This window comes from Anastrepha obliqua, chromosome 5 (assembly GCF_027943255.1).
Source record: "Anastrepha obliqua isolate idAnaObli1 chromosome 5, idAnaObli1_1.0, whole genome shotgun sequence".
NCBI classification, from domain to species: Eukaryota; Metazoa; Arthropoda; class Insecta; order Diptera; family Tephritidae; genus Anastrepha; species Anastrepha obliqua.
In genome coordinates, this window is record NC_072896.1 from 51039163 (window position 1) to 51057479 (window position 18317).

Sequence of the window (18317 nt, forward strand, 5' to 3'; positions counted from 1 at the left end):
AGTTGTGCTGTACGCATCTGATATTGAAGTATGATAGAATTAAAGACAACATTTGAATTTTGTCATAAAAACAAATATACTTTTCTACTACGTCAATTAGTTTTTCATCGTTAATTTCTAATGTTCAAATTTTTATCGCAAATATCAAAACAAATGTAAAGTATTTCACAGCTGCTTACGGTTACGGGGGAAAACTCAAATTCAATAGATACATACGATTACGGTTATGGTTACGACTTTATGGGGCGGTACCTATATCGTTTACAGTGATGTCCATATGTTTGAACAGAACAGCTACTAATTGCAGTTTTATTCGTAATTCGTAAGGTAATTGGGGGATTCTGCTGTTTCCGTGGCGCCGCAATCTGACGACGGATTCTTATAGAACTCGACAAAAGAAAACGAAATGAATAAGTAAAATTTTTTGAAATTTCGCTTAGTTTTGGAGATATTGAATAAAAAAGTCTCAGAATGCCCTTTGGAACTTCACTATAATTTGCCTGTTACACTATATATTTTTTAACACTTCACTAAAATTCACGAAATATACACTCACACGCGTGTTTTTACTTATTTTTATCCTTATATTCGAATTATTTTTATTAAAATAAAATGCAAATGCATTTGTCCATGCAGTCACTTTCCAATTTTAAACGCGAATAACAAGAAATTGGAATGACAACAGTATGGTGTTGCCGGATGCCTGCAAATAAAGCAAAAATATGAACCAAAATATGAACAAAAATTAAGTATTTAAGTTTAGTGTTAATGTTGGGGATGGGGGTTATTGTGTCTCCTTACTACATACATGCATATGATGTTTTAAATTTGGGTTCAATGGTTTTAACACGGAAAGAAGTTCTACGCAAAAATACTGTGGATTGCGTAGCCGGAGTTGGACTGATGAGGGTTATTTTTTTGAAGCGCGGCCGAAGGCCGCCCACGCGAAAGGGAGTTCTACGCAAAAATACTGTGGATTGCGTAGCCGGAGTTGGACTGATGAGGGTTATTTTTTTGAAGCGAGGCCGAAGGCCGCCCACGCGAAAAAGTGTTTTACACAAAAATACTCTGTTAATTAATTTCATTTTAATTACTTTATTATTTTTTGAGATACGCTTAATATCATTGTTTTTAAGTTTGAATGAGTTGTATGTTTTTATTTTCAAAATTATTTCTCAACTTAAAATTAGAGCAAAAAATACTGCAGTTTTACAATGAACCTTCTACTGAACATCTCTGCATACGAACTTCGTTTTTATTTCAGGTGTATGGCAACACCAACTTTGCGCTAAATTAGAGAACTTTAACATTAAATTACTTGAAAACTAAGCGAGATATCAAAAAATTTTACTTATTCATTTCGTTTTCTTTTGTCGAGTTCTATAAGAATCCATCGTCAGATTGGGCGCCACGGAAACAGCAGTATTGCCGGTAATTGAGACTGAATGACTTATAAATGAGGTAATTTACTCTAAAAACTTTGTATGGCGAATTACGTATTTCGAAGGGTAATTGGGAAGTGAATTACGAATGAGAGAGCGAATTACGCGTCGTGGGAACATAGCATTATTATTATAGCAGTTTTACTATGTACATTCTGAACCTTTAGAAGAAACTTTTCTGTTTCTTTATTTCATCGGAGTTTTAGTTAAGGTTAAATAGCACAGTGTGCTCGTTACAATTGGATTGTAATTTAAATATTTTTAGCGTTTTTAATGAATTTTATATTTGCCCGAAAATTGTTTACTTATTTTACATGTCATGCTAGATAGACCAGGGAAAGAAAACACCAACTCTTACTGACGTCTCGAGCTTTTCTGGCACTATGGCAAACCAAACCAATACGAGTGAATATTTAAAATATCATATCAAATAATTATTTATACATTTAATAAGAAGTTAATTACACTTTTCAAGGTTTCAAATGGTCCAGAAACACAACATTGTTGCTAATATCGTTAATAGGAAAAAATTACAATCAATTGCAAAGTGGAGTGAAAAAGTTCACGTTTCAACAAATCGCACAGGAAATTAACGAACAACTTGGAACCAACCTGGCATTTGATCAAGTCGAATCGAAATGGAAAGGACTAAGGCGAACATATAAAAAAGTTAAAGAGTCAAACACACAATTGAGCTGGGAATTTTACAATGTTGTGGATGAAATTCTTCAAGATGATATAGAGATAAATCCACTAGTCACTGCAACGTCTGAAGAAGCCTTTGTTACTGGTTGCGAGACAGAGTTTGATTTCATTGAATACAGTGTGGAGCCAGAAAGATCATTATTTCAGCAAAGCCGTGAAAGAGGTCCGAGTAATGACGAAGACCGATATAGTAGGGAAATGCGAGTGGGGAGTGGCGACGAAGACTATCCTGGCAGATGCAGTCGGAGGCACCGCATTAGTTATGAAGACCGAAGTGGTAGGATAGGTCGAATGCATCGAAGTAGTGATGAAGATCGGAGATATAGACAAATTCGAAAACGGGGATATAGTGATGATGGCCAAAGTGGCTACGAAACTCGAAGACTCCAAGGAAATCGGAACAGAATCGAAAACGCTGAAGCTGCCAGAGAAAGGAGGCATCAAGAAAAGATGAAATTGGCCAGAAAGTTTTTAGCCCTTTTCGAGAAGATGGTTGAAAAAATGTAAAAACAAAGGTACAACAAAAAGAAATAAATAAAAAAAAGGTTAACTTCATCGGTCTCTATGCATGTAATATATTCATCAGCATGTCTCGTTTTAAACTTGAAGATGATGCAGTGTTGTCGTGTTCTTTGTAGCATTCTTTTTCATTTTCCTCAATATCTATTGCAACGTCTTCATCGGGAAAGTCTTCATTGCGCAGGCATATGTTATGCAATATGCAACAGGCGGCAATGAATTTTGTTGTTGCAGCAGTTCTTAGGCAATCAATGTAGTGCAAGCGACGAAATCTGCCTTTCAGCACCCCGAATGAACGTTTTATGTCGTCAAGACACTCCGAATGAATTGTGTTGAAAAATATTTGCTCGTCTCTAAAGCCGTTACTATCCCGATATGGAGTGATTAACCAAGGCTTCAGTGGATAAGAGGAATCGCCTAGTAAATGCTGATCTTCACTAATTTTAAAATTACCTGAAACATACCAAACCAATGACGTTAAATTGTGCTTTTGTAAATTGGCAATTAATAAAACCTGAATTGATTTTAGCCTCTAGCCCAGATTTTAACAGAAGGGAAGCATCATCAAGTGAACCACATTCACCGGCGTAGAAAAATACAAATTCCATTTTTTCGTTCGATACTGCTTGCAGGATAACAGAATGTGTACCCTTTTTATTGATATATGAGTTGTGTGAATGGATCGGTGCTCTGATCGTGAAATGACAACTGTCTATACACCCTATGACGCCTGAAATAATAAACACGTTAATTTCAAAGTTATTGGTTTTGAAATTATTTGAGCATACCTTTCAAATTATAGGTGGCGTAATAATGCTTCGCAGTTTTTTCAGCTTCTTCTTGAGTTGGCCATTTAATTATTTTCTTCTCCCCATTCATTTTTAGAAATGCGTCGCAAACGTTGGAAACAATCCTCCACGCCGTTGAAATGCTTACGTCAAACCTATCTGCTATTGTCCTAATTATAGATTTTGTTAGATGTTTGTAAATATAAAATTTTAAATTTTTTTTCATTTAAAGCTTACATAATAATACCAATTATTATATAAACTAAACTACGCTGCGCCAGCAATATGAGCTTTCAGCTGGAAAATATAAATTTCATTCGTGAATAAACAACTGATATACCCACCTCAAACCTTCTTTACTTCCTAAATAAGACAGTGTTATCATGAGCTGTTTGTCGAGTTTCAAAGGATTTCTTCCTTTGCCATATTTTTTATGCAAGAATGGATAAATATCCTTGCAAATCAGTTCAAAAACATCAGGGTCTAAGCGAAAATGTTGACGGAAGTTTTTTGCGGGTAATCTAGGCACTACATTTTCCGCAAAGGCTTGATTTCTTTCCCCACGGTTTAGACCCTCATCAGGATCACTATCGTCATTCTGTCCGCGAAGGTGTTGTTTAAAGATTTTTCTAGTTTGTCTCGGTATTACTTCTTCGCCTTTTTTTGTTTTACACGGTCTTTCGATTACTTCAATATCATCTTCGCTATCGCCCTCGTCACTGTCATCGAAAATAAAGTTAAATACTTCATTCAAAATAATAAGTTTTTCCATGTCTTTTTAAATGTAAACATACATAAATGTTGAAGTGCATTTGGATAGGTAGATTCGCCTTGCTCTTTTGAGATGAATGCGTGTTGCCAGAAGATGCGAATATGACACGATGAGCTTGGCAGTGATAAGAATAAACGTACCATTCAAAATAAATTGTAGTTAAGAAAAAATAGATTAGTTTCTATTTTGTATACATATTTATTGTGGAACCATTACTTCAAAAATCAAATAGTTTACTGCATTTCGGTATTGCATTATAAAAATTATGCCCAACGTTCGGCAAATAGGCATTTGTTGTTAAAAATTTACTTTTCAGTTCGCCGCAAAAAACAAAAACAACAAACAGTGTAAATTGCAAATTCGCCTGCTACCCAAAATTAGCTAGCAGCTGTCATTTAATTTAAAAATTGTATACTTTCCAGCAGTGAATTTGTGTAAAACTACTTCGATTGTTGAGTACACAAATGAAAATTTTGTAGAAAATAATTAGGAAACAATATATCGGAGCAATGCCAAGCGAAATAATTACATTGCAATTGGGCCAGTGCGGCAATCAAAGTACGTACAGGGCATATGGTGTACTGGCTGCTACACTTTCTGGCGCTTATTGTTTTTAATTATTGGTGTATTTTTACTAAAATCTCGATTTAAATTAACACATGTAGTTGGTTTTGAGTTTTGGAAGCGTTTGTGCCTCGAACATGGAATATCACCTAGTGGTGTTTTGGAGGATTTCGCTACCGATGGTGTAGATAGGAAGGATGTCTTCTTTTATCAGGCAGATGATGATCATTACATACCACGCGCCGTGCTGCTGGATTTGGAACCTCGCGTCATACACTCTATTATGAGTTCGCCATATGCCAAGGTTAATTTAAATATAAATTTATATCCACAATATACTAGTGTTTCGTGCGCTAAAAGATACAATATCGTAGAAATCAAATGAATATTTTCCATCCGAGAGCTGTCACTATACAAAATGGTTGTTGTACCAGTATAAACATTCCCTATATATGTACGGGGAATGCTGTTGGAGTGACAGCCCTTGGCCGGATATAAATCCGTTTCGTTAATGTTTATAGGATAGGCTATCGTGGCAACAAATGGTCTTGTCGCTTGGTACCATGTAGTGTTTTCCAAATTTATTTTCATATTCACATATTCATTTGCATTAGCGACAATTGATTTTGACTTTTTTTTACAGCTCTACAATCCAGAGAATGTCTATTTGTCAAAACATGGTGGTGGTGCTGGCAATAATTGGGCTTCTGGCTATAGTCAAGGAGAAAAATTGCAGGAAGAAGTTTTTGATATAATTGATCGCGAAGCGGACGGAAGTGACTCGTTGGAAGGTTTTGTGCTTTGCCATTCTATAGCTGGTGGCACTGGCTCCGGGATGGGATCTTATATTATGGAACGTTTATCAGATCGTTTTCCTAAAAAATTGATACAAACTTACAGTGTTTTCCCCAATCAGGACGAGATCAGTGACGTTGTTGTGCAGCCATATAACTCAATGCTAACACTGCGCCGTCTAACAAGTTGCGCGGACTGTGTTGTGGTGCTAGACAATACCGCTCTAAATCGTATAGCCACCGATCGATTGCACATACAGAATCCAAGCTTCACACAAATAAACACTTTGGTTTCGACCATAATGTCTGTCAGCACTACAACTCTACGCTATCCTTCATACATGAATAATAACCTAATTGGGTTGACAGCACCATTAATACCAACGCCACAGTTGCACTTCTTGATGACTGGCTATACGCCATTGACAACGGATAACGATGTAATAAATATATTATATATATGTAAATATGCATTTATGTTGTATACTGAAAACTTCTACTCACTATAGCAAACTGTAAATGTACGCAAAACTACCGTATTGGATGTTATGCGTCGCCTCTTACAACCCAAAAATATGATGGTATCTACTGGCCCTGATAAAACTAATCACCACTGTTATATTTCCATTTTGAATATAATACAAGTAAGTTTAATTTATTCAAATGTCACAGATAGTTCAATAATTCAGCAATATGTTTTTTTAATCGTTAGGGTGAAGTTGACCCTACTCAAGTTCACAAGTCATTGCAACGTATTCGTGAGCGCAAGTTAGCACAGTTTATTCCATGGGGTCCCGCCAGTATACAAGTGGCACTGTCACGCTCTTCGCCCTACGTACAAAGTAGCCATCGCGTTTCAGGTCTTATGCTCGCAAATCACACAAGCATTTGTTCCCTGTTCGAACGTGCGCTTGGACAATATGATAAGCTTAAGAAACGTGGTGCTTTCCTAGACCAATTTCGGCGCGAGGACATTTTCAAGGATGACTTATCTGAATTGGATGATTCACGCGATGTTGTCGATTGTTTAGTGCAGGAATATGAGGCGGCAACTCAACCAAACTACTTACAGTGGTCGGCGAAGAAAGGTCAAGACGACGGCAATTAAGGAACAAAAACGCCGAACGCAAATAATATAGATTATACCTACAATTGTAGGTTTTATGTTGCCATATAAGGGAATCAAGTATTTTAAATTGCGTATGCACATACTCAAATTCGTTCGACACAATTGTTGCTAAATAAATAAAGTGCACTGAGCTTATCGTAAGTGCAGTTCAACCGCACTCTGAGAATACTCAATGTTACATTTTTGTATTGTAGCTTAAATGCAGCAACAAGCACATATTCATATTTTTACGTTCCTTAGCACGTTAACGTTAAATACTATTTTACTTTATGTTTAACTTTCTTCGCGTTACCATTCATTTATTCCTACCTTTATAAATTTGTTTAATATAAATTTAAAGAGCTTGAAACCACATATGTATGAAATCATTTTAGTTGTATTAAATTAGTGATATTAATTACATCTCATAAATAACTGCTTTATAAAGATACCTAACGTAGATATGCATTTACTGTACGTGTTACACACCAACCAGTATACTTACATACATATATGATTTGAAAAAAGATAAAGCCTTTTTTATACCCTGTCCGACAAGTGTATTATAATTTTGCTCGAAAACCGGTTGTGTAAACTTTGATTTCTCTCTGTCTATGAAGGCGTCACATTACGTCTGTTCAAAATTTAACTTAAGTAACTTAATTTCCGAGAATTTTCTCCCAAAGGGAAAAATATTTAAAAAAGGTCCTTGAACGCAAATCCAGCAACAATTTGCAAGTTTTACGAGCAGCTGATTAAATTGTTGGCTAGCAAAATTACAAAAAGTAAAAAAGTTTTAGTTTAGCTACCTCGTACTAAATTAAAAAAAAGAGGTTGTCTGTAAAGTCGGGTTACTGACGATAGTTTAACGTGACAACGTCATAAGAAAATACTGATAGAATGGTTGAATTTTTCAAAAGAAAATTTTAATTTTATTTGTTTGATAGATATTTTGTATGGATATAGAGATGGAGGTAAATGGAATCGCAATGGAATTGATCGAGTTACATTTACACAAACGTGAAAAATGACGAAACATTTATCAAATTCATGAAAGATATGTTCAATTTCGATTATGCATTAGACGTTAATATGTCAACAACACTAAGAGGCACCATCATCGATTTGCCTTTTTCAAGACACTTTACACTCGAAACACTCCCTTTCATTTCCTACTTTTTCTATCATCGTCCTATTCTCAACAGAGAAATGGTTCATTACCATGCAAACAGGAAGAAGGCATATGCAAATACAAATATATGAATTTAAACACATATGCGCATACACATACATATATATGCTCACTCAAGTAGGAGAGAGCCAGATGTCGAACGTTGCCGAACGCGGGGGCCGATTGTGCCTCTTTGTCGTTCGTTCCGCGCTTTCGCTTGCTGTTCAAGCAAAGTAACGACGCATGAGCAAGATAACGACGCATTTTTTGGTGCGTGCAGCCGGCTACATCGAATTATAAGACGTTATCACGTCAAAAATAAAGCAAATAAAATGCAAAATAACGAGCTTAGCATCACAAGATTGTATTTGGCCACAATACTTTGTTCCATTTCATCATCGCTGTCAAATGAAGAACATTCCTTTCGTAATTGTATTGTGGCAATCACAGCTTTCTTCATATTTTCCTTGGTTTTGTCTATACGCGTATGTATGATATATGTAAGTATACATATTGCCAAATTAATTAACCAAGAAGTACAAGCATAAAACACAAAAATACCGTCAATGCTCCGATTTGTATTTTGGAAACTGCCGCAACGGTAACTGTCGACGGTGGTTAAAAGTACAGACCTCTATATCATTGGCCGATTCTTATTTAAAACATATTTATTTACATTTTCCAAATTATTAAAAATTTTTTAAATTTAGGTCTTGGACTTAATTCGTAAATTTCATCAATTCATGCTTATTTTAACTTTGCGATCAGCTGTTCTTCTCACTTGCAAACTCTTACAAGTAAAAATTTATCCAGTAAAAACTTGCAACTTCCCTTCAAAGTGAAACGCCATTTTGCTCTCTCACTTTCCCCTACTTTGCAAGTTTTTTGGATAGATGAACACTAAAACTTGATCATTTGTAACAGTTATTTGCTACATGAACAGACCTGTTGTATCTTAGTACGCTGTTGAGAGTAATATAGGATGCAATTTAGAAAATTATAAAAAGAAGTGAGAGAATTACAATTTAAAACGGGGGAAACTCAATCTAAATCTACGCCCTTGTTCTGTCTAACGGTGATTTCTTAAGAAATTCAAAAAATGTCAGCATTCATTTTCAATGTAGATTTTGCGCAGTGAATAATTGGCTCTTTTGGCCTCTGGTGACGGTCAAGCATTGTTTGACAAGAACTTTATATGTGTGCGTGTCGGGTGCTTGACGCTAATATCTAAAATTTTTGATTTTTACCGACAACAAGTATGTGTGACACGACGCCACCCGACTGCACTAACACATACAAAGCGCAGTCAAGCATGCTGTATCGTCACCAGAGGTCATTTGAATTGCAATTCGGTGTGCTCGCCACGGAATATAAACGAAAATATATATTCTGAAAAATACATTTACATGCAAGCTTACATACTATTTTAAATTAATATTTCTATTTCAGGGTTATCAATTTTTTTGAAGAAATAAGCTCATCTTCAAATATTCCATACAAATTATTAATGAATACTAAACATATTTTAATGTAGGCTTTCTAATTCAGCGGAAGCGAAAAGTTTCGCCATTTCAATTTTTATATTGACCTGTTGGCGTAAATTCAAAGCGCGAAATGTTTGCGCATAGCTGCTAAATAGGTAATCAATGGCATCGCTTCGTCCGTGGACAGTTTGATATTTTCTCGTGTCCTCTAAATAATGTAAAGTAATGTCGGTGTCAAATGTTTTATTTTGTTTCATATGCAATGGAACGTTGCTGTCTTTCGTTACCATCCCGTTGGTGGTTGATATTTCGAGGCAGTTTTCAGGCGGTACAAATTCCACGGTATTAGTTTCTGAATCCGAATGGTCCTCGCTTGGTTGAATTTCTCTGGTATATGCATTTTTGGCTCGTCTCTCTCTCTCTCTTGAAGAGCCAGAGTGAAAGGATGAACGTATTCTGCTTTTACTTTTCTTAATCAATCTATTTGTATACACTTTAAAGTTGTCCCGTGTAGTTTTACTATGAGATAAATTTCTTGCCCGCTTTGAAGGTATTGAAGCTACAATATTTTCCGATTTCTGAGGTATTTGGGCCGAAGACTGTGAACGTCGTGCTAAAGTTTCATCTAAGAAAGACAAATGTGTTCGGCCAGTCCATTTTAAATAGCGGTTATGTACAGCTTCTAGGCTTGCAGCATCAGTGACTTTATTTAATTGATTCTTGTACTTAACATACGAGTCCCGCAAATTTTTCCATCTGGATTTAACTTTCATAGCTAAAAAAAAAAACATTTTAATCAGTTTTAGAAAGACAGTCAAACGGTTTGAAAGATAGTAAAGAAACTGCGTTTGCCTTTTTAGCAAGCAAATAAAACATTGTGTAAAAATAGTTCCCAGCTTGCTTATATATGCGCACAAAGCATGACAAATAAGTGACGGGAATTTAGTTACAGCTCGGGAAAGAGTTTCGTATATATACATGGCAAGAAAGGATCATTGGTTTGTATGTTATGTAAATTTTTCGAAAGTAGATTTCTTAATGGTGTCCTGAAATAAAGCGACTCTCATTATAAGCAACGTGATTCCCGGCCCGGGATATTTGAATACTTTGACTTCGACGACGGCAAATAGGGTTAGCGTTGCACGGTATAGAGTGAAGAGTGGTTAATGAATGAATGCCCAAGCCGCGGTTGAAGGCATGTTGATAATTTTAATTGGTACCCGTGGGCAAACAATGACCAGACAGTTCTGTGAATGAGTCCTGAAGTAACATTGGATACCCAGTCTCCGTGCACAACTTGACATTGCCTGGACCTTGCACTATGACAACGCGCTAACCCATTCATATTGTTGTTGTTGCAAGAGCGTAAACATTTGATTTAAATGTTGCTGAAGCGAGTCTTTGGCCGCATAAAAGTCCCGGTCGTTTCATTAACGCAGAACAGATTGTCGCGGGAACGAAATTTTATTTCCGGAACTTCATTGCCAATCTTTGTACATTGTATCCCTGCGAATCACTTTCCAACTTGTTGATTAATATATGTACATATGCATGTATATACTTACGAGACATTTTCAACTCCTCTCCAATTTTTTTCCAAGCTTGCTCCTTGGCACTTAGATTTTTATATTCCTTATGTTGATCATCATAGAGATACGGATGGATCTGTACTTTAGAAATTAACACTTCACTTAATTCATCCATTACTAGGATATTTAATAAATGTTATTGAAAAGAAACTAAAATGACGCTAAAAACAAAACCAAAGCTACGGCGAAATGGATTCCATATAAAATGCGTTGCCAGACGAGAAAGAATAATGAAGTCTTATTACAAGAAGACTGCACGCACCTACATACATAATCAATTTTGAATGGCCTAAAAAATGTATTTAATACTGGGTCTCGCTATTAATAGGTTTCTTTGCGTAAAAAACCAGTAAGAATTATCCATCAACGAAATTATTAAGAATTTCCTTATGTGTTCCCTTTAAATGAGAGATATTTAGGAATTTCTCCGCGAATTCAAATTTTGCAGAATCTTGAAAGTTTCAATAGGTTTGTTCGCGTGAAAGACCAATATGAGTTATCCAGCAAAGCAATTCCTGAGAAGAACATTACTTTTCGTCATGTTCAAAGGGGCTTTAATATCGGCAAAGAGATAGTATGTGTTTATTTTGTCTTCACGGGGCTGTATTGTAAGAATATGGTCGATGATTTTTACCACACTGATAAAATGAGTTGAATGGCGGCTTCCAGTTTCTCGCCCAGCGCTGCATGTTCACCGTATATGAGCATATTAGCGAGCATATTCGCCAAAAACCAAAAATATTTGCCGTACATGCGTACGGTGAAGGGTGATTTGGCTGCTAAGGTGTAATTCGATTACCGGCACATCAACATTTGAGAGCCGCAACTCGCTCCCGCCCCTCCAGTCAAGCTTTAGCCTCCACAGGTAGCCTCTATTGGCTTCTGCATAACGGGGAATATAAGCGGTAACAGTGAATTGCCTGGATTCCCCGTCTGTAGAGACTGCTGTCATGGTGAGTATGGTTGACGCTGCGGCCATTTGAGCTACCAAATCGTTGCCATTCTCATGGAGCTCACGGTTTCATCACTTACGGCTTCATCGTCTTGTCCCCGGTAACCTTTTCTCTCCATGGGATAACAGTGGCAGAACTGCACTGGTAATTCAGCCGGAACCTTACTTCCTTATGTTTTCATAGGAGTCCTCCTCAATACCCAGGTTGAGTCTGTTTAAGACACCAAACTTTCACCTTAAGGCTGCTATTCTGCGCCCTGAGCAGCCAAATTGCAGAGGCCATAGATTTGTCTAGGGAGGTAAACTGGCATATTATGGGTGAATGGTATATTATCCACCCTCTTGGTTTCTAGCTACAGACCTTTCTACTCCGCAATTCTGGGTGCCATACCTGCAAGTAACTCCGCGGTTTTCTCATTCTGCAGTCTACAAGCAGAATACTTGACTTCAAATAAGTCCGTCGGTGGATAGGTTCAGTCTTTAAGGACTTCCCACAGTGAACAATTGCGGCCCATTCTTATTTCAAGGGGCCGGGATGCCTCATCGCCTCTTAGGCCATGTTGCCGGAGGTGGTGGATGTGGCCATAGGAGCTGGTTGCCTGTGGGAAGGCCCACTTTTTCATTGTCTGTTTGGTTCTGCTTTCAGAGTACATACAGGCATTGATAAAACAACAAATGTGATTTTTGGTATTCAAATGTTATGATTAAATGTAGTAAGACATAACAACAGTTACGGTTCTGTGGGAATAGACAGAGATAATCATTGTAGGCCTGTCGCAATGGATTCGTTACGGTAATGCATTTGACTGACTTTATGACATGTAATTTTTACTCCCTTTGTTTGTTTTGTATTAAAGGAGCCTGACGTCAGGCCTGTCAAAATTATAAATAAAGTAACTGTTTTGGGAAAACGCCATCTTCAGTATTCAATTCGCCTTGGGATCTATTTAGCTGTTAGTCAAATTCGTTGTCGCAACGGATGCCATGGGCCAAGGCGAATTTATTGAAGGTGATGTTGGTAAAACAGCTGAGTTTTTTTCGCCGTGTCCATATGGCTGTCAGCTCAGAATAAAACAAGGCGAATTCATTATTTGTTTTCTAGTTTCTCAATACTTTTGTGGGAACACAGCTGAAAGTGTCGTACGGGAACACACCTATACCTATCCTTATGGCCACAATGAATTCATTATTCATTTTTATTCATTATTCAATTTAATTTTAACGTCGTTATTCGTTCTAATGGCCTCTGGACGGTCAAGCATTGTTTGACAAGAACTTTATATGTGTGCGTGTCGGCTGATTGACATCCGGCTAATATCTAAAATTTTTGATTTTCATCATTCAAAAGCCGACAACAAGTATGTGTGACACGACGACACCCGACTGCACTAACACACACAAAGCTCAGTCAAGCATGCTGGACCGTCTCCCGAGGCCATAAGAAAGAGATGATTCGAGAAGCGTTCTTGCAAACGACAAGACATATAAATTTAGAGTTCCTTTATAAGTTATAAGTTTTATTCTTAACAGTCTTGAATTAAACATCACAAATAAAGAGTGTTAATAAAATAAAATCATATGTGGGGGTTTTAGTCCCCCACACTTTGATTTAACAATCACACGTACAGAACAGATTTGTTGGTGTAGTGCCACCACCTTTAATGAATGCACCTTGGGTGGTATACAATAAAATAGAATCTGGAGGCCCATTGCGTGTACCACTGAACAGAAAACATTAAAGTTAAAGTACATATTTTTATGATAAAATATTTTCCATCGACGAAATTGAAACGAAAAAATGCTAAACTTACCAGTCAGCGTTAAACTAACGCCCTCAAAGGTTAGGGTGGCCAAGCAAACAACATAATTTATTGTGTTACATTTTTTCCAAAAAGAAAATCTTTATTCATATTTCTCTTTTTTTGTAATATTTTTTCTCAGTTTTTTGTTCTTTTCTTCAATTTCATAAACTAATTTTATGCTATTAATTTAGTTAAATTATTTTAATTTTTAATGTATTAATTATCGTCAATGTGACGAAACAGTTTTTTGTCTGTTAATAACGATCGATCGGCAACAGACCTTGTATGCATTATAACTTATTTTAAATTTTAATTTCTTACTTATCTTTTAAATTAAGATATAATTAATTGTCGGTTTTAATCTTTACATGCAATTTAATATTAGTATTTCTAATTGTTTTGTTTTTCTTTATGTAATATTTCTAAAATTTCTTACTTCAAACGCAATGATATTATTGAATTTTTCATACATTAGTTTTCAATTATGTATCAAATAATAATCAACATTTAATTATGAGTGAGTTTAAAAATATTAAATTTGTTAAAATACAATTTTAACGGATGAGGATTATGAAAAATTAAAAAATTTCGACTAAGTTTTTTGGGTGGGTTCGGTTTTTGTATTTATCTGTTTTGTTTTGTTTCTCTTTTATTGGGGTGCACAAAAAATTAAAAAAAAAAATAAAAACGAAATTTAAGTAAAAATAAATTTAACAATGGCAATAGTGAGAGGGCGGATTATTTTATTTTTAGTATTGGTTTTTAAGCAATGTTTATTAACAGCTAAAGTTTGTATAACTCTCATTTTATTTCATCTTAATTTTTAAAGCAAATCATAACAATTAATTAAATTGCCTAGTTTTACTTAATTATTCAATAATATATTTTTTTTATTAATTTCCAATTCATCAAATTTCCTAAGATTTATTTTTAAGTGAAAACAAATATTTTTAGTATACCCACGTACAAGGATTTTCGTAGAATTCACTTTATTTACTAACCTTTAAGTTTACATATACACACTATGATTTTCTTTTATTTTACTTTAGAGTTTCTTGCAAATTTTTCTATTAATTCGCAAATAATACGATACCGAATAATTCACAAAACAGAAAAGCGTTTTTAACAAGGTGTCTTTGTGGAGTTGAATTTATGTTTGGTCTTTGATTAATTTTTCTATTTTTATTGAATAGAAATATTTAATGAAATTGCGAATGATTTGTGGTAAGCTTACCGACTCCGACTTAAGATAATTGTTCAAAGGATAAAAAATTTCCGATATAAAATATTCTTGTGAAAGTAAAAAAGGAAGAAAACTGTATCGCAGGATTAGTAACAACAACCATAACAACAAAAATGTATATAGACAAACGCATACTCGTATTAGGATGAAGCGGTAACATGGAAATATTTAAAAAACTTGACACTTCGAAAGTGTATTCCGCAAGGTTGCACATTTTATATGAAATGGGTAAAATCCTGCTTTTTGGCTTTAAAAATGCCATTTACTATTTATTTTATTGTATATTCTTTCTGCTCCTGTTTTCGCCGATTTGTGGTATTTTCCACTGACTCGCTGTACGTATTTGAATATTATATAATTCGAAAAGTTATGAGAATCCTGCTGCGAAACTTGCTGAGGATATATATATTATATAAGCTTTTATTAAAAAAAAAAATTAGTTGTATATTCTCTGTTTTAGACATTACCTGGCTAGTGTCTATAAATTAAAGCAGAAAGTGGCAGTTACAGTCAGGCAGACTCACAAAACACAGCTCAGAAGAATTTAGTGCAAAATATTGCAACAAATACTTTTTTTCTCTGTACTGGAATCTCTAGTGCAGTTAACCAATAGATCTAATAACTTGCATGCTGCTCTGACGCTCCACAAAGACACGCCATAATTGGTACAATATAAATACATAATAGCGTGTGCACAGTGTGTGGTATTTAAACAAGTGTATCTGGCAACCGCAGATTTTTTTTTATAAGTTTATAATAATTTTTAACACTAGTTTTCTCATATAACAATAGCATTTGAATTATTTCATTCATTTCTAGATTTTCTTTTCATCCGTTTTTCTGCTATATATATTTTATTTTATTAAACTAACAACAACAATCCAATATAAAAATCATATTTTTTCTATTTCATGGCGGATCTAGTTTCAAAGGATGCACCCTCAAAATGAATACAATACAAAAATACGCGTGTCGTTTGAAAAGTCCGTGCAAAGGCATTCGTTTGAAGCGAGGAAGTCGATAGATTTTCAACAAAGCCCTTTTCCATCGCACTTCAACAGTTAAATACAAAAAAAAAAAAAAATAATAATCACTGGCGCTTACACCCTTTTTGAGTGTTTGGCCGAGCTCCTCCTCCTATTTGTGGTGTGCGTCTTGATGTTGTTCCACAAATGGAGGGACCTACGGTTTTAAGCCGAAATCGAACGGCAAATAGTTTTTCACGAGGGAGCTCTTTCATGGTAGGAATACACTCGGAGGTTTGCCATTGCCTGCCAAGGGGCGACCGCTATGAGAAAAAAACTTTTTCTATCATTTTGCTGTTTCATGCACGGAGATTCGAGCATACGCAATAGTAGCAGTTATTCACCAACATTTCATTTCAGCTACGGCGGCCACCTCAACAGTTGTGGTTGTTGTTGTTGTAGCAGCATAAACATTCCCCATACTTACATACGGGGAATGGTGCTGGAGTGACAGTCCTTGGCCGGATATAAATCCGGATCGTTTCGGTTACGTAGAACCCACTGTCGTGGAAACGTCAACAGTTGTGGTCGCAAAGTTAATGTAAAGAGGGTTCCAACTCGTTTCACTGCCCCCCTCCCTCCAACTACTATCTGTTCCCCAATTCGAAGAAATGGCTGGTGGGAAAAAGATTTTATTGAAACGTATTTTGCAGAAACGAATGGATATTTTTCAGACTTGGACAAATCGTAATATTCGGAAGCGATCAACAAACTAGAACAGCGTTGGACGAAGTGTTAAGCCTAAAACGAGACTATGTCGGAAAATAAAAATGGTTTACCCCAAACAATTGTGTAGTTTTTATTTTTGCACGGACTTTTCAAGCGACTTTCGAATTTCTTGTGTTTACATACACACATATTAGCCATTGCGTTTTTTATAATTTGGAAATGTTTATGCTTGTGTGATATTTGTGTGCAATGTTCGTGTGTTCAGTTATTCAATATCAACATATTTTTTTATGTAAATATGTGCTTTGTAATTTGTTAGAGTTTATTTTTGTATTGCAAATAATTAGTTTTAGTTACTAAAATATTTCCGAAAAATCTTTAGCTTTTGTCCTACTTAATTTCTTAAATATCTATGTATATAGTAGAGAACAGTACATTTTGTTTTTGTTTTGGTTTCCATTCTTACCCATATAGTATTTATTTATTTCTTCTTTTTGTCAATTAAATTCGTCTTTGGTATCCTTTTTCAGCTGTGATTTGTTGGGGAAAAGGATGCGCTTTAGCTCTAACTTATTCATAAATAGTAATTCTTCTTCGCCTAATAGTTAGAGTATATTTAAGTAGAGTAGTTTTAAATTTTAATGCTTAACATGTAGACAGTTTCATAGAAAAGTGTATTGCTAATAAAAATTTTGTTGCTTCTTTGCTTTTTATCAAAAAGAAAAACACATAAATACAATCATGCTTATAATAAATATTTTTATAAAAATTTGCTAAGAGATGCTAATTTCGTATTGAGATGCCATCTGATAGTACTTAAGTATAATTTATGTATAGTGTACGCGCATCTAACGAGCCGTAAAAGAGAATATTTTGTGGGCGAAACTATGTATCCATGTATTTGCTTTTTTTTCTAAGTATGTAAGAGGATTTTTCCCGTTATTAAATTGCAGTTTACAAAAGATTTCGTCTTCTTCTTCCTCTTGTATAATATATCATATAAATTTTCGACATTAAATACAGGCGAAATAGCAAGCGCCATTACGTTTCACTCGTGTTTCATAACAAGTAAAGTAACGGTTCTTGGGTATATAAATGAGCTCGGGGTCTACATATACGCTTATTACATATAAATACTATATAATTCAAAAGTATTTTACTTAAGTTTTTGTTTTTAGGAAAGTATTACATTTTGATTTATGTACCTTTTTGAAAAGTGTGGGTCTCGTCATAAACAACCTTAATTTTTGTTCATTGTTTTTGAAAACTTGATAGCAAAATGCATTAAAAAACTATTATAACTATTAAAGTACACAGTTATCAGTTGAGTTCATTTTTCTTATGGAGGGATTTGATTACAATAGCAAACAAGTGGGGAGTTTTTTTGTTTTGTTTTGTTTGGAGAAGCATACGAAACTCGATAGACATTAGCTAAGAATTACATTTGTTGGGGTCGAGGACTGAGTTTAGAGTAATTTAATTTAGCAGAACATTGACTTTCAAAAAGGCAAGTAATATGAAATTAATATAAATGATGAACGATGCAATTTCCAAGTCCCAACGGCCAAATTATTGGAAAAACAAAAAGTTTACGCTCATGGGAGGTGTCCGCTTATGAGAAAAGTGTAAAAAAATTTAATAATATGTTATGGGAGGGTTGTCCGCTCAAGAGAAAAAAATTATGAAAGGT

The 18317-nt window shown here is 35.1% G+C and overlaps 4 protein-coding genes across 8 annotated transcripts; 2 read left to right on the forward strand and 2 right to left on the reverse strand.

Moving 5' to 3' along the window:
- The first annotated feature begins 1354 nt into the window (after positions 1 to 1354).
- Positions 1355 to 2702, forward strand: LOC129248352 (uncharacterized). 5 transcript variants are annotated; one of them, XM_054887875.1, is made up of 3 exons: positions 1355 to 1461; positions 1769 to 1847; positions 1897 to 2702. In XM_054887875.1, exons 2-3 carry the CDS (start codon positions 1826 to 1828, stop codon positions 2652 to 2654), a joined length of 780 nt encoding a protein of 259 aa, XP_054743850.1. In that variant the 5' UTR covers positions 1355 to 1461; positions 1769 to 1825; the 3' UTR covers positions 2655 to 2702. The 5 variants fall into 5 exon arrangements, with proteins under 5 accessions (XP_054743850.1, XP_054743848.1, XP_054743851.1 ...); XM_054887874.1 differs by lacking the exon at positions 1355 to 1461 and adding an exon at positions 1563 to 1653 and having other exon boundaries at positions 1773 to 1847; XM_054887877.1 differs by lacking the exon at positions 1355 to 1461 and adding an exon at positions 1564 to 1653 and having other exon boundaries at positions 1773 to 1847; positions 1918 to 2702.
- LOC129248351 (putative nuclease HARBI1) lies at positions 2699 to 4253 on the reverse strand. The gene is made up of 4 exons (XM_054887872.1): positions 3799 to 4253; positions 3455 to 3624; positions 3181 to 3396; positions 2699 to 3119 (listed from the first exon to the last, which is right to left on the reverse strand). The coding sequence occupies exons 1-4, from the start codon at positions 4224 to 4226 to the stop codon at positions 2710 to 2712; spliced, it is 1224 nt and encodes a 407-aa protein (XP_054743847.1). The 5' UTR covers positions 4227 to 4253; the 3' UTR covers positions 2699 to 2709.
- Positions 4254 to 4577: 324 nt separating this feature from the next.
- On the forward strand, positions 4578 to 6886 carry LOC129248511 (tubulin gamma-1 chain). Its single transcript, XM_054888083.1, has 5 exons — positions 4578 to 4784; positions 4892 to 5094; positions 5434 to 6024; positions 6094 to 6228; positions 6297 to 6886. The coding sequence occupies exons 1-5, from the start codon at positions 4736 to 4738 to the stop codon at positions 6690 to 6692; spliced, it is 1374 nt and encodes a 457-aa protein (XP_054744058.1). The 5' UTR covers positions 4578 to 4735; the 3' UTR covers positions 6693 to 6886.
- A 2376-nt stretch (positions 6887 to 9262) lies between these two features.
- LOC129247604 (transcription factor Adf-1-like) lies at positions 9263 to 11120 on the reverse strand. The gene is made up of 2 exons (XM_054886789.1): positions 10913 to 11120; positions 9263 to 10122 (listed from the first exon to the last, which is right to left on the reverse strand). Exons 1-2 carry the CDS (start codon positions 11049 to 11051, stop codon positions 9389 to 9391), a joined length of 873 nt encoding a protein of 290 aa, XP_054742764.1. The 5' UTR covers positions 11052 to 11120; the 3' UTR covers positions 9263 to 9388.
- Between the last annotated feature and the right edge of the window lie 7197 nt (positions 11121 to 18317).

Excerpts from the sequence above, each read along its gene's own strand:
- LOC129248511 (XM_054888083.1), top strand. The coding sequence starts at position 4,736 with ATGCCAAGCGAAATAATTACATTGCAATTGGGCCAGTGCGGCAATCAA. Across the intron at positions 5,095-5,433 it reads TGAGTTCGCCATATGCCAAG|CTCTACAATCCAGAGAATGT; the intron begins GTTAATTTAAAT and ends TTTTTTTTACAG. Across the intron at positions 6,229-6,296 it reads CCATTTTGAATATAATACAA|GGTGAAGTTGACCCTACTCA; the intron begins GTAAGTTTAATT and ends TTTAATCGTTAG.
- LOC129248351 (XM_054887872.1), bottom strand. The coding sequence starts at position 4,226 with ATGGAAAAACTTATTATTTTGAATGAAGTATTTAACTTTATTTTCGAT. Across the intron at positions 3,625-3,798 it reads GGAAGTAAAGAAGGTTTGAG|GACAATAGCAGATAGGTTTG; the intron begins GTGGGTATATCA and ends ATCTATAATTAG. Across the intron at positions 3,397-3,454 it reads CGCCACCTATAATTTGAAAG|GCGTCATAGGGTGTATAGAC; the intron begins GTATGCTCAAAT and ends TTATTATTTCAG.
- LOC129248352 (XM_054887875.1), top strand. The coding sequence starts at position 1,826 with ATGGCAAACCAAACCAATACGA. Across the intron at positions 1,848-1,896 it reads GGCAAACCAAACCAATACGA|AAGTTAATTACACTTTTCAA; the intron begins GTGAATATTTAA and ends ACATTTAATAAG.
- LOC129247604 (XM_054886789.1), bottom strand. The coding sequence starts at position 11,051 with ATGGATGAATTAAGTGAAGTGTTAATTTCTAAAGTACAGATCCATCCG. Across the intron at positions 10,123-10,912 it reads AGAGGAGTTGAAAATGTCTC|CTATGAAAGTTAAATCCAGA; the intron begins GTAAGTATATAC and ends TTTTTTTTTTAG.